Source organism: Thalassophryne amazonica, chromosome 18 (genome assembly GCF_902500255.1).
Source record: "Thalassophryne amazonica chromosome 18, fThaAma1.1, whole genome shotgun sequence".
NCBI lineage: Eukaryota > Metazoa > Chordata > Actinopteri > Batrachoidiformes > Batrachoididae > Thalassophryne > Thalassophryne amazonica.
Genome location: NC_047120.1, coordinates 56,223,009 through 56,238,460, shown reverse-complemented (window position 1 = coordinate 56,238,460; position 15,452 = coordinate 56,223,009). Strand labels below are relative to the sequence as shown.

The 15,452-nt window shown below is 42.9% G+C and overlaps 1 protein-coding gene across 1 annotated transcript in view; it reads left to right on the top strand.

The window, feature by feature from the left end:
• Positions 1–12,995, top strand: part of LOC117530974 (protein kinase C and casein kinase substrate in neurons protein 3-like) — a 32,104-nt gene extending 19,109 nt beyond the window's left edge. Inside the window, exons 5-10 of the mRNA XM_034193953.1 lie at positions 5,936–6,091; positions 7,862–8,037; positions 8,118–8,238; positions 10,987–11,054; positions 11,136–11,215; positions 12,522–12,995. Of these exons, the coding sequence (XP_034049844.1) occupies positions 5,936–6,091; positions 7,862–8,037; positions 8,118–8,238; positions 10,987–11,054; positions 11,136–11,215; positions 12,522–12,634 (714 nt within the window). The 3' untranslated portion in view covers positions 12,635–12,995. The remainder of the gene's footprint in view (positions 1–5,935; positions 6,092–7,861; positions 8,038–8,117; positions 8,239–10,986; positions 11,055–11,135; positions 11,216–12,521) is intronic.
• The last annotated feature ends 2,457 nt before the right edge of the window (positions 12,996–15,452 follow it).

Below are 15,452 nucleotides of genomic sequence, written 5' to 3'. Positions count from 1 at the left end.
CACTGGCAGGGGTTGGAGGAGGCCCGTCGTCCTCCGATGGTCTGCCTTGCCCCTGGCGCAGATGGTACAGGCCTGGATGTAGTCTCGGACGTCGGTTTCCAGGGACGCCCACCAGAAGCGCTGCTGGACTACTGCCACGGTCCTACGCACTCCGGGATGACAGGAGAGCTTGGACCCGTGACAGAAGTCCAATACGGCAGCTCTTGCCTCTGGTGGGACGTACAGTCTGTCCTTGGGGCCAGTCCCCGGGTCCGGGCTCCTGGTCAGGGCCTCCCGGACGGTCTTCTCCACGTCCCAGGTAAGGGTGGCCACGACAGTGGACTCGGGGATGATGGTCTCGGTGGGGTTCGACAGCCCCGCTTTGGCTTCTTCTTCGTGCACCCGGGACAATGCATCTGATTTTTGGTTCTTGGTCCCGGGGCGATATGTGATCCGGAAGTCAAAGCGCCCGAAGAACAGAGACCAGCGGGCTTGCCTGGGGTTCAGCCGCTTGGCGGTCCGGATGTACTCCAGGTTCCGATGGTCAGTGAAAACCGTGAAGGGCAACGACGCCCCCTCCAGCAGGTGTCTCCACTCTTCAAGAGCCTCCTTCACCGCAAGAAGTTCCCGATTGCCAACGTCATAGTTCCGTTCAGCTGGGGTCAACCTGCGGGAATAAAAGGCACAAGGATGGAGAACTTTATCAGCCTCCATGCTCTGGGACAGCACGGCTCCTATCCCTGAGTCAGAGGCGTCCACTTCTACTACGTACTGGCGATCAGGATCAGGCTGCACCAGAACTGGTGCAGTCGAGAACCGGCGTTTCAACTCCTGGAACGCGGCTTCGCACCGATCCGACCAGGTGAAGGGGACCTTGGTGGAGGTCAGGGCAGTCAGGGGGCTAACTACCTGACTGTAACCTTTAATGAACCTCCTGTAAAAATTTGCAAAGCCGAGGAACTGCTGTAGTTTCCTGCGGCTTGTTGGTTGGGGCCAATCTCTCACCGCCGCAACCTTAGCCAGATCAGGGGCGACGGAGTTGGAGGAGATGATGAACCCCAGGAAGGACAAAGAAGTGCGGTGGAACTCGCACTTCTCGCCCTTCACAAACAGCCGGTTCTCCAACAACCGCTGTAGGACCTGACGTACATGCTGGACATGGGTCTCAGGGTCCGGGGAAAAGATGAGTATATCGTCCAGATATACGAAGACGAACCGATGCAGGAAGTCCCGCAAGACATCATTTACCAAAGCTTGGAACGTCGCGGGGGCGTTAGTGAGGCCGAACGGCATGACCAGGTACTCAAAATGACCTAACGGGGTGTTGAATGCCGTCTTCCATTCGTCTCCCTTCCGGATCCGAACCAGGTGGTACGCGTTTCTAAGATCCAATTTCGTAAAGATTTGGGCTCCATGCAGGGGCGTGAACACTGAATCCAACAGAGGTAACGGGTATCGGTTGCGAACCGTGATCTCGTTCAGCCCTCTGTAATCAATGCATGGACGGAGTCCGCCGTCCTTTTTGCCCACAAAAAAGAAACCAGCACCCATCGGGGAGGTGGAGTTCCGGATCAGCCCGGCAGCTAAGGAGTCCCGGATGTAGGTCTCCATTGATTCGCGTTCCGGACGTGAGAGGTTGTACAACCTACTGGACGGGTACTCAACGCCCGGGACTAAATCGATGGCACAATCATACGGTCGGTGCGGAAGAAGAGTGAGCGCCAGATCTTTGCTGAAAACGTCAGCAAGACCATGGTACTCCTTAGGCACCGCCGATAGATTGAGGGGGACTTTGACCTCCTCATTAGCTGTAGTGCCGGGGGGAACCGAGGATCCTAAACACTCCCGGTGGCAGGTTTCGCTCCACTGCATCACAACCCCGGACGGCCAATCGACCCGGGGATTGTGCTTCACCATCCATGGAAAACCCAGAATCACTCGGGAGGTAGACGGTGTTACATGGAACACTATCTCCTCCCTGTGATTCCCAGACACAACCAAGGTCACTGGTTGTGTCTGATGTGTGATTAATGGAAGCAGGGTGCCATCTAGTGCTCACACCTGCACTGGTGCCGGCAGAGCCACCAGAGGGAGCCCTACTTCCTTTGCCCATCTGCTGTCCAGCAGATTCCCTTCTGACCCCGTGTCTATCAGTGCTGGGGCGTGAAGGGTTAACTCCTCACAAAGGATTGTTACTGGGATTCGTGCCGATCTGCGGGGTCTTTCCGCGTGTGTGTTATGGCCCACCCTTAGCCCAGTTTCTAAGGACGGGCGTTGTAGTTTGACCGTTCAGGGCAGTCCCTCTGCATGTGCTCACAAGAGCCGCAGACAAAACACTCCTCGCAGACCAGTCTCCTTTGTCTGACATTTGATCTTACTTTGGCCCTGCTCGTGTCCATAGCCTCCTCAGCAGGGGGAGCCGTAGCCACACGGGGCTCTCTGGCAGTGAAGCGTGGGGACGACGTCACCTTGTCGGAACCGGAAGGGGGAGGGACGGCTCGTGCCTGGTCACGCCCCCCGGCCTGCTCCCGACGATGCTCATTCAAACGGTTGTCTAAGCGTATAACCAAATCGACAAGCCCGTCAAAATCCCGCGGTTCCTCCTTAGCCAGTAGGTGCTCCTTAAGGACCGGGGACAGCCCACTTATAAAGGCGGCGCGGAGCGCAACGTTATTCCAGCCGGACCTCGGTGCCGCGATGCGGAAGTCGACTGCATACTCGGCTGCGCTACGGCGCCCCTGTCTCATCGACAGCAGCACGTTTGAAGCGGTCTCGCCTCTGTTGGGATGATCAAACACTTGTTTGAATTCCCGTACAAACCCAGTATAAGACGTTAGGAGCCGTGAGTTCTGCTCCCAAAGCGCCGTAGCCCATGCGCGTGCCTCTCCTCGAAGCAGATTAATAACATAAGCTATCCGGCTAGCGTCTGATGCGTACATGACAGGGCGCTGTGAAAAGACGAGCGAACACTGCATGAGGAAGTCCGCGCACGTCTCGACACAGCCCCCGTACGGTTCCGGAGGGCTTATGTATGCTTCAGGGGACGGTGGGGGGGTTCGTTGAACGACCAGTGGTACGTCTGATACAGGCCCAGGACCAGCCAGAGGAGGAGCTGCAGCAGCGCCCTGATCGTGCGCTTCCACCCTGGCGGCGAGAGCCTCCACTCTCCGATTAAGGAGGACATTCTGCTCGGTCACTAAATCCAACCGAGCCGTGAAGGCGGTTAAGATCTGCTGCAGCTCACTCAACACGCCTCCCGCTGACGCCTGCGCTCCCGGCTCTTCCATTGGCCGTTCACGCTCGAGCTGACGCCCCTCGGAATCCATGACGAGTGGCCGAGAAATCCTGTTGGGAAGGTGTCGTAGCACGGACCCACAACAGGGGGCGCAAATGAACGGACAATGAGTAAGCCAAAAGGTAACAATTTAATGTTGTGACAACACACAACGTAACACACAGAATTTGTAAAGTCAATTAACACCAGGTGACATGTGGGCAGGCTCGAAGATAGAAGACCCCGACGAGAGAGAGGCCGCGTCCCACACGGCCTCCACCACCAACGGTCTGAAGAACACCGGAGCCGCCAAGTCCCGAGTCCCCAGGTGACCTCTGTCTTCGGCTGTCGACCCTGGTACTGCTGGCAAAAAGCAGAGACAAGATGAATGAGTGTAAGTCCTTACACTCAGTGGTCCACAGTCTGTACACAGTCAGGAGGAGAACCTCCACCTCCGAATCACACACTTGTGCAGCTCTTGTCTAACCACTTATCTGTTCAGAGAGTGTGGCGCAGTCGTCGTCGTCACGCCACATGCCGAAGTCCCGGATTAGGCAACGTCCACAAGAATAAGGCTGCAAGAGAGATCTGGTTTAGTACACACAAAGTGTCAGATAGCAGAGAAAATACCTCTCGGTAGTCGATTTCTCGGCGGGGAGGTGGAGTTGCAGTCCGGCTTAAGTACTGGTGTAGATGAGTGACAGCTGGTGTGATGAGTGACAGCTGTCACTTCCTCTGGGTCTGGCGCCCTCTCGTGCTTGGAGCCCGCACTCCAAGCAGGGCGCCCTCTGGTGGTAGTGGGCCAGCAGTACCTCCTCTTCAGCGGCCCACACAACAGGTTTGTGCTATACGAACGTGGCGCTCTAGTCTGGACTGTGTTTTCCTCAGCACAAAAAGATATGACCCTGTGCTGGTTCCACTATTAAAATGTTACCTGAACATATCTTTTCAAATTCAGTCAACTTAAATTTTTAAGACAGCCCAAACACTAACTTTTAAGTTAAAGTAATTGCAACACTATATGTATAGATTTCTGTGATGTCATAAAGCCATTCTTTTTAAAGACACACCTTTAAACTCTGATCCATAGGCTACTGGGATATTATATTTATAGATCTTTGTTGTCTCAAAAATCCAGTACCACAATTAAATAAAAAGAAAAAACAGGTCCAGAAGTCATTGTGACATCATATGTACACTGTGTGCACAATTATGAGGTCATCTGTATGACTGAGGGCTCATTTTTAACATATTTCTACTGTATTTGCACAAGTATCATGACTGTGGGAAGAAGATTTGGGTTGGGGGTGATGTAGTGGGGTGTCTCACTAAGCTGACAAGAACACATCCAATAAGACTACACACACAATTTAAATGCCACAGAATTTATTACTTCCCATTTAAACCTCCTACTCTGTGACAGGGCACAAATATCGGGCAGATGCACACACATATTATCAGCATTAACAAATCAATATATGTTTGGAAAAAAAGGCGAGCAAGTGTTGCAACTAATGTTAGCAGATTCCATTGGAGGCTATTACATTATAGAATATTTATTCAGAATTACTTATTATTCTCAGAAATGTCATTAAAAATTAATTTTGTGTGCAAGTAGCAACCAGGAAACAATTTTAAATGCTTTAATGTGTTTATTATTATTTCATCTTATTATTACATTTTTGTCATCTGACAAGGGGTGCTGTGATATGATCTTCCAGCAGGGGGTGCTGCAGCACTCCCAGCACCCCCTCTTCCCACAGCTAAGGAAAGCATGTTAATATGAAGAGTTTGAAGAAAAAAAACATGTCTGTTTGGAAGTGAGCAGGCTATATCCATAGGCTAAATCGATTAGTAGGCAGGTTAACCAACACATTAGTGCATTGCACAGTGCGTGGTGGTCCACACAGTTAGGGAACTCACCTCCCAAACGGAATATCTTTTGTTCAAGGCTGGCTGTGTCCCATTTTCCTTGCGCAGGTGGAGTTGCATTAGCGAAGCCAAATCGATCCTCCTGTGGTGACACTCAGCAAAATGGGAGAAGACCAATGAAATCTCAGTGAATTATTTTACTTTTTTAACATAATTAGTCTGCTGCTTCCCAAGTGCAGGACCAACAGACTGAAAAACTCCTTTGTCTCTCAGGCCATCAGACTGTACAACTCTCCACTCAGATGGAGGAGGAGTAACAGGAAGACAGGGGATGGGAAGGAGAGGAACAGTAGTAGCCAATAAACCAGTATTGATTCATTTGTGTTTAATATTGTGTATTTATATTTGCAAACTGTTTTGTTTTTTGTTTTGTTTTTTGTTTTCTTTACTTTCACTTTTGATACTCTGTGTGCTTCTTACCCTGGGTGCTGCAACACAATGCTGCTTGAACCTCAATTTCCCTGAGGGAGCCTTCCCAAGGGAAAAATAAAGTTCTATCTAATATAATATAATCTCATCTGTTTACTGTAATTTAACAGTGGGACACTAAACAGGCTGTTGTATGTTACTGTAGGCACACTGTAGAATAACAGTACAGTAAAACTGTAGAATATATTGTGTAATTCTAGTTGCCAGTAGTTTACGGTGAATTAATGGGTTGGGTTTTTTTTTTTTTTTACAGTGTATTCATACTTTCAGCCTTCATGCTACACAAACAAGTAATTAAGTAGTATAACGTTTATGTAACAGCTGGAGAAGGTTCGAGTTGCATACCACAAGGCCTGTCAGAGGGAGCAAGCAGCCATCGACAAAGAGAAGCAAGCCAACGAAAACGCCGAGATGAGCCCAGAAAAAAAGCAAAAGGTGACGGCAGCCAGAGAGCACACAGCGCAGGAGAAGGAAAAGGTGAGGAGAGACGATAACAGTCTGCAGCACCTCCCTCCAAGTCACTGATGAATAACAGATTCTTTCAAGAAACTGACGATTTTTGATTCCTGACATTCCACCGAGTTTCAAGTTCCATTCCTATAAGGATTTATTAAGATGGTGCACACACTGATATTTGCTCAGCTGAAGAACAAGTGTCCCCAAACGCACCCTAAGCCTTAAATCTCCCCTGTAAGTGTTTGCCTTGTAAGGTGATGTGTTATTGTTGCCATTTCTATTGTTTATGCACCGGAGATGAAGCGCACCAGAGGTGATTTTAGATCCTCTGGACAGGAAGCGCAGCATTGAGGCCCCTCGTCAGCAGTGATGCCGGTAACGTGTTACTCTAATCCAGGGGTGGGCAATTCATTTTTACAAGGGGCCACATAGGGAACCTGAATTATGTCCAAGGGCCACACCATTGATAACTCAGCTGTCTCCCATTACAAATTTTACAAAAAATTACCTATTTAATAGCTTTTGTAGGTCATTTTTATTATTGTAATAATATGTAAATATACCTAAATAAACCTCTCTAATGATTTGCGACACACAAGCTTGACATTTTTACTATATGTAATAATAATCACAGACCTCATGAGGGCCGGACAGAGACATGCAAAGGGCCGCATGTGGCCCAGGTCTGCTCTAATCTGACCACTTTTTTTTAGTAACGAGTAATCTAACGCGTTAATCTTTCCAAATCAGTAATCAGATTAAAGTTACTTCTCCAAGTCACTGTGCGTTATTATTATTTTTGCATTGTGTGTCGATAGCAGCATTAAACTTGGTCCGTGGGCAGGGGGTCGGGGTTCGACTAAACTGCCCACTTTAAGCGAGCTGTGAGCTTTTCATCCGCGTTTTTTTTTTTTTTTTGCAGCAGCAGCAGCAGCTACGACTCGTGCTTTTTTTTCCTCCTTTATTTAGAATTCTGAGCTGAGCCGCTCCGTATCTGCTGCTAAATACAGCTGATCCTCCGCGACGCTTCAACAACTAACACTATTTTCCCACTCAAATGCACCTAAACTCTCTTTCTGAGGAGCACATGATGTGAAAACACAATAAAACTTTATTACCTATAAATCTGGTCATGTTTTCTGCATAAATAAATGTTATCCATTCTTTGTGCTCAACCACCAAAGCAGGGGCGAATCCAGATGGAATGGGGCGTGGGGCAGGGATGTGCCCCCCCCCCCCACAACACCCCTAGATTAAAGTTCCAGTTTTTAAGACGTTTTTTTTACTACAACTACTAATACTACTTAAAATAATAATTTCGACAAGTAAAATGTTTAGAGATAATTTAAATGTTAGAATTAATTTATAGTTACATTTATAAACAATGTAGGTTAGAAACTGCAAGTTTTACTGTTACAGTGCTGTCAGTAGTTAAATATGAGGTCAAGAATGAGGTCTTTATTTTACTTTTTATAAAACAAATATTTATTTTCATTTTAGTCAAGAAAGGGTGACTATAAAGTGAGTTTTGGCAAAACAGGTATCATTGTCATTTTGAGGTGACAGGGTTGTTGTCGGCAGCTGGGGAAAGTAACTAAAAAAGTAACTAGTAATCTAACTTAGTTACTTTTCCAATTGAGTAATCAGTAAAGTAACTAAGTTACTTTTTCAAGGAGTAATCAGTAATCAGTAATTGGATTACTTTTTCAAAGTAACTGTGGCAACACTGCTCCTCAGGGGGCCATATGGTGATTTTAGGTCGTAAAAACTGTCCCGATGATGTCCTCGCAGATTAGGGAGCGTTATGAGAAAGTGCTGGAGGATGTGACGACCTACACGCCTCGCTACATGGAGGAGATGGAGGCCATTTTTGAGCAGTCGCAGGAGGAGGAGAAGAAGAGGATAAGCTTTCTGAAGCAGGCCTTCCTCTCTATTCACAGACATCTTGACATTACCAACAACGAGAGGTGAGCAGTCACCTGAACACCCTGTCCAGGGTTAACCGTAATACAGGTGTTTGATGTTGTGATTTTCTTCCCTGTGTTAGCGTAAAGGCGGTGTACAGTGAGCTCCACCAAACCTTAATGTCCATCGACGAGCAGGATGACCTCAAATGGTGGAAAAACAACCACGGCCCCGGCATGCCGACCGACTGGCCGAAAATCGAGGTACGTCACTCAGGGGGTGGAGGAGTAACAGGAAGGCAGAGGACGGGAATGAGAGGAACAGCAGTAGCCAGTAAACCAGTATTGATCAGTATGTCTGGTATTTATATTAATATTTGCAAACTGTTTTTCTTTTTTACTTTCACTGTTGATAGTCTGTGTGCTTCTTACCCTGTGTGCTGCTATACAGTGCTGCTGGAACCTCAATTTCCCTGAGGGGATCTTCACAAGGGATCAGTAAAATTCTCTCTTATCTAATCTAATCTAATCTAAAATGTCTCAACACAGGAGATGCTGCAAAATGGACTTTTTGGGCAAACTTAAACTCAAGCAGCACCCATTAGAATACACAGATCTACCAAGAGTCTCCATTGTATGTTGCCCTCTACTGGTTTCTTATATATATATATATATATATATATATATATATATATATATATATATATATATATATATATAGAGGCAACCTCAGCAAACACAAAAACATATTTAATGCATGGAGGAAAACAATTGAATGTGGACATCCACAAGACCTGAATAGTTGGATGAATGTGAAAATTATGTCCCAATTCACAACCCAATTAAACACCAAATAGCAACCTACAGCCATCCAAAATGAGGCACATCCAAAAGAAGAAAAAGTTGCAGTTCCTCAACTGGCTGCCATAGAAGCCCATGTTAAAATGTCCAACTTTAGAGCAAAAATAAACATGTTTACAGCCTGTTAGAGAAAAGAGTTTTAGTCTCTATAGCTAGTTCCCCCTTCAACATAAATGTTTAGGGCGGTAGGTTTTTCTTCTTCTTCTTCATCTTCTTCTTCTTCTTCTTCTTCTTTTTAACAACAATTCAGTTTAAGACATTTTAAGCAAAAAAGTTATACATAATTAGTTATGGTCACTTTGACCAATGGGTACTCTGTGCCACTGTGAGCCAAGCTCAGGGCTCAGAAACCGCTAGCTGTGGCTGCTAGTTGTTTGGAGCACTATGCCTGTCCTTTCTGAGCATTTTATTGCAAATATCTGTCATAATATGGCTTGTTGTGTGGTTAATTGTCCCACTTGATCATCTAAGACAACTGTGCTTCAGTATTTCCATCAGGTGAAATTTTTGTGCTACTTAAATGCATTTACTACCGACATTAGCTGTTTTAGCATCTATCGGTAACTCGATGACATCAGGCCCAGTTAATCCATGATTACCAAGGAAATAAGTGGGTCATAATTTTTAATGCCCACACTAACGTCATGTCTTATGAAAACCACCACTCAGTCCCAAAAAAACCTACGATTTAATGAACGGGTAAACCAAGGGTAGCTTGTTAGCTTAGCTTGTTTGTAAGCCATTCATGGGTTGGCCATGCTGGAGGCAGAGTACGCGCTGCCAACATGGCAACACCAAGAGCAACAATATTTTGGGCTATAAAAATGCCTCTTCCAGGTCTCTGTATAAAACCTACAGGTGACGTCCCAGAGTGTTTGTGCAGTGTAGTCTGTGTTAAACACATACAGGAAATCTTGGACCATCATGTTAAACAGTTCTCTCAACACCATCACAAACACACCAAAGGAAGGAATAACTTGTGGAATAATGATGTTCCATCCCTCCAGTTGAATTCCTCAAACTTAGTGGCTTGTGCATTGAATTTTCTTGCATAATGTGGTGGAATCAACACCTTACAAAGATACTTACTGTATCTTTTGAAATTTAAAAGGCCCTATACTTTAAGTTCAATTTTATCGTATTAAGAGTATAAAAGTACCACCCTCATGTCATATCTATATGCAGAACACATACATTGTTTTGCCAAAAAAAGATAAATCAATACATCTGCAGGATATAACATACCATTAAAAAATGACTGCCTTTGATGATCATTCAAATCAAAATCAAATTTATTAATTTCTATAGCGCCAACTCACAATGAGATCACCTCAAAGCACTTTACACAACACAATACCGAAAACAGAGAAAAAATTGAATTAAAATTTTTTTTAAAACACAATAAAAAGACAAAACATAAAAGAGAATAAAAGAATAAAAACCCATAACACAATAAAACTAATGATAAAACAAGGAAAACAAATGGGTTTTCAGTCTCAATTTAAAAGTGTCCACATTATCCGACTGCCATATACGTATTTGCCGAGAGATCATTCCACAGAGCAGGGGCACGGTAGGAGAAAGACTTTTTATTCACTCTGGGAACACACAAAGGTCCTGCACCCTGCGAGTGCAGGGCCTGAGCCGGTACGTAGGGCTTCACCAGGTCAGCCAGATAGGAAGGTGCAAGTCCATGAACAATTTTAAAAGCCAATAACAGAACCTTAACCCCTTAACACCTGAATTTATATAGCTGTAAAAAAATGTTTTGTGTGTGCTTTTGCCTTTAAGTAGATGGTAAATAATGTTGAGATTATTAATTTCACTTTTGCACAAAAAATAAATAGTAATTTTGGTATTTTGGTAATGACTTTATGTAATAATGTTATAATAATAATAATGGTATGTTGCAAATTTGCGACAACAGGCATACTGGTCAATTTGGTAAGTTGCATATTTGAGTCAAATATTATAGCATATATGCGACGATGGGCGTTAAGGGATTAAAATCCGATCTTGCAGCGACAGGAAGCCAGCTCGGTGTTTTGTGTGAATATTTCCTTCACATGCACAGTATTTTTTTGATATAGACAGTGTACTTTATCCAACTGTTGATGACTGTCACATCTAGACCTTCATTTCTTCCATCAGGAATGGGTGCCACCAGTGAAAAAACTAAAGAGAAAAAAGCGAGAACAGAGAGGGAAAGACAGCCGACCGTAAGTTAACACTGGTTTAAATGAATGTTGGCATTTCTAATCTTGATTCCTAGTTATGCTTGTTGACTTTTTACCATTTAGGGTCATGATTGGGGGTGTGAAGGTACGAGCTCTGTACGACTATGTGGGGGAAGAAGGTGATGAGCTGTCCTTCAAAGCAGGTGAGACAAAGTATGAACATTTTATATATACACACACACACACACACACACACACATATATATATATATATATATATATATATATATATATATATATATATATATATATATATATATATATAATTCTAAGAAATGAAACGCAGGGTTTTGAAAGTAATTAATACTATTATTTTCAATATACTTGCAATTGTTAATTTTAGGGATTTAAGTAATAATGTTTCATTTGATTTAATTAATTTCAACTACAATATTGTTTTTGACTTAATTGGCAATGTTATGTGGAAAAAGTTACCTTAACTTTATCAATTAAATTCAACATTTTATTTTGTAGAGTATATATATATATATATATATATATATATATATATATATATATATACAAACACACACACTACCAGTCAAATGTTTGGACACAACTGTACAAATTCCCAACTGTACTGTAAAAATCAGATGTCTATGTCAGTTCAATTCAGTTCAATATAATTTTTTTATATAAAGCCAAATGATGACATAAGTCCCCACAAGGGGCTTCACAAGGGTAAAGTCTAACCACTGGGTGTGTGTGGCCAGTTGCCTAGCAACAACCCACCCCATCTATAACTAAATTCACAAATCCACAAAGACAACAAATAAACAAATACTGAATTGTTCAGTTGTGTTCTTGAAAAACTGTGTTATAGTTCGTTTGAAAGAATTCAGTTTAAGGATAAAGGCCCCCACCCAAGACACTTTTGTCTTCAATGCTATTCATTCATTTTTGCAGAACTTTGCATCACGCCTTAGTGATTCACATCTTTGTCAGGATATTGCACAGACAAGGTTTCAGAGACTCAGCCCCCTGGTGGCTACAGTTTGAATCAAAACACATCCATTGTCTAACTTGTCCAAGGTCTCAGTAAGTCATCTTTGTGTACAAAGTTTCATCTTGATACACGACGTGTTTGTCAAGATATCGCAGACACAAGGTGTCACACACTTGGCCCGCTGGTAGGCACAATTACAATCAAAATCCACCCAACTGATGTCTCAGTGAGGTGTCCTGGTGTACCAACCTTCATGTTGATGCCCAGAATCTTTGTGTAGATATTGTACACACACTGCCTCAGAGATTGAGCCCACTCGTGACCACAATTCAAACGTCAACCTTATCCAAGGTCATAATGACGTGCCTTTGTGAACAAAGTTCCACCTTGATAAAGTGAAGTCTTCATTAAGATAAGACATAGTGTTTCAGAGATGTGTCCCCAACTGGGAGTTATTTTATGGTGTATATAATTCTGGCATTGTGCTTGACTTTTCTACCAAGGTGAAATGTTCCTGAAGGTGGAGGAGGAGGATGACCAGGGTTGGTGTCGAGGAGTACTGAGTGAAGGGAAGGAAGGCTTCTACCCGGCCAATTACGCTGAAGTTGTGGAGTGACCTCACGCCGTCCACATTATTATGTCCTAAAGATATTTCTCACACACACACAAAAACTCTTTACATTTTCCAGACACACCAACACCTATTTAACATCTGTGATATTTTCACACTGATTCTGAATAAATGCAAAGTACCGTCTGTTCCCAGCACCATTTGAAATGTAAAATGTTTAGAACTTTTCCATTAGCATATTTGCTTTGAGGACCTGCATTGTAATTTAACTTATCAAATAATGTGCTGCAAACTCTGTGCAGGATTAATATGTATAATAATAGGCGTGTATGTGTGGGACTGTGTTCACATGTACTGTATGTTTTTGCATGTTAGGAAGGGACAAAATAAACAGAATATTTATTTACTGACCTCTCGTCCCACTTATTAGACCACGGTCAAGAAGATAACTGATTAAACTGAGCTTTACAAATTTACAATGTGTACAAGTCCAGAAGGTTAATGTTTACTACTTGATATGTGTAAGGTTAGAGCACACAAGAAGTTATTTTGACTGAGGGCCTTGGATTTTCAAAATAAAAGCATTTGACCTCACATACTTCTTGTTGAAGCTTTTTTATATATATATTTCCATATACTGATGAACAAGAACCATTTAAGCACCATAATGCCCTTGGTTTTTAAATATATTAATTGTTCATCAAAATGGGGACTATGACTACATAATTTACACACAGATACAGAAAACAAGAGCAATCTGAGATTTCTGGTGTCCACCAAGGGTTGACAAGGACTCAAAATAACAGATATGTGAGTCACATCATGACCCAGACTTTACCTGGATCCAGATTCCACAACACAGTACAATAAGTGTATACTGATCCAGAATGATCTGACTGATCAAGATGTTGCAATCTGATATTTCATTCACAAGCTGAAACAAAATAGTGTCTTCCTGATCAATTTTTCAATCAATTTCAATTAGAGCCCGACTGATATGGATTTTTTGAGGCCGATGCTGATAACGATATTTGGATGAAAAAATGGCGACAATCGATAAATTGGCTGATTTGCCGATAGCTGATAAATCACCCAATTTTTTTTTTAAATGAATAAAATGTTCTTTTTTGGACTCTTAACAAAAAAGGTATGAGCTAAAAGCTGAAGCTTTGTCCTCATATAGTCGATCAGTTCAGTGTGATGGCGAACTACAGGGGCCGGTGATGAACACATTTAAGCAGGGGTGTAAGCAGCTCTCATTTGAATGGAGTCAAAGCTCCATCTACTGGACAAACGGTGCAAGGACATTTTACATTGCCAACATAAACATTATTTCAGTAACTGTTCTGTTTATGATAAATTATCGGCGTTCTATCGGCAAAATTTCGCCCGATAGTGAGTACTTTGAAAAGGGCTTATATCGCCGATAATATCGGGCGGCCGATATATCGGTCAGGCTCTAATTTCAATCAATGTAATCAACTTATAAAGCACCAAATCACAACAAAAGCCATCTCAAGGCACCTCACACAAAACAGTTCAATATAAAATTAAAAATAAATAAATAAAAATAAAAAATTCAAATATATAATTATAAACAGAAGTGAAAGAATAAAACAGATAAAAAAATAAAAACTATTCATAAGAAAGAGAATAAAAATAGGTTTAAAATTGATTTAAAAATGTCCAATCTTGTCCATTCAAAAAAAATGTCTGATCTTGGTTTTACATCGTGATGTCATATCCGTGAAGTAGTTTTGACGTAATGATTAAAAGTCTACAAAGTGAAATCCTCATCCAGAATCCGGATCCAGATCACCTCCAAAATTTAATGGGGTCTTCCAAGGCCTAACACCTATATGTGGTGAAAATTTGGTGAAAATCCATCATTTTTACATAATTTTCAAAATCTGACGAAGTGTGGTGTGCAAATTGAAATCCTAAATGAGAATCCAGATCCAGATCACCTCCAAAATTCATTGGAGTCTTCCATGGCCTAGTATCTATCTGTGGTGTGCAGTAGTTTTGATGTAATCCTGCTAAAAGACAGACAGACAAATAAATAAATAAACGCCGATGATTTTATTATTATTATTTTATTATTACATCGTTGGCAGATGTAATTATTGATCACTTGATTCCTGTGTGTTTGTTTATCAATATCTGTAAAAACGCTGTAGGCTTTAGTAATGAAAGAAGCTGGCAAACAAGATAATTTCAAACGATATGTAACTTGTCTGCTTTGGCTACATTTATCCAAAATGACGTATAAAAGAGAATGATGAAAATAGCAAAGATAGCATGTTCAAGTGTCTTGGTTTGTCCCCAACCCAAAGATATTGTTATGTGCCGATGCGGGTTGAGGAGCGGACCTGCGTCTGACTGAACCCAGCGCTAAATAACCAGAAAGCGGTTCCAAAAAACAAAACAAGTTTATTTTCCCCCTCTTGTGCAATACTCAGTGTACAAATAAAAGTGCGTTTGTCTGGCGGAGTGAAGGATGGCGCGCTCTCCAGCGCCCAAAGGGATCGAAGCCCGGCGCTTCTGGACTCACGTTCACCGCCAAACACCCCCCAGGTGGACACGACAAACTGACTCTGTGAAGGATAGAAGAGGTGAGGTAAGTCAACAGCTACAACTAATATCCTTCAAAGGCACACACTATCAGCAACACATTCAGGTCTGAATTTAAGCTTTATGTAATGAGCAGCTTCTCACAACAGGTGGAGGATCATCAGTCCGCACGCCACGGCCGTGAGAAGCGAGCTGCACAATTCTCATCAATGTTCAAATATACTGCGTAACAAAATACCAAATTACTGTTAACACTTATTCAGACAATCAATCACCTCTGATGTGTGCT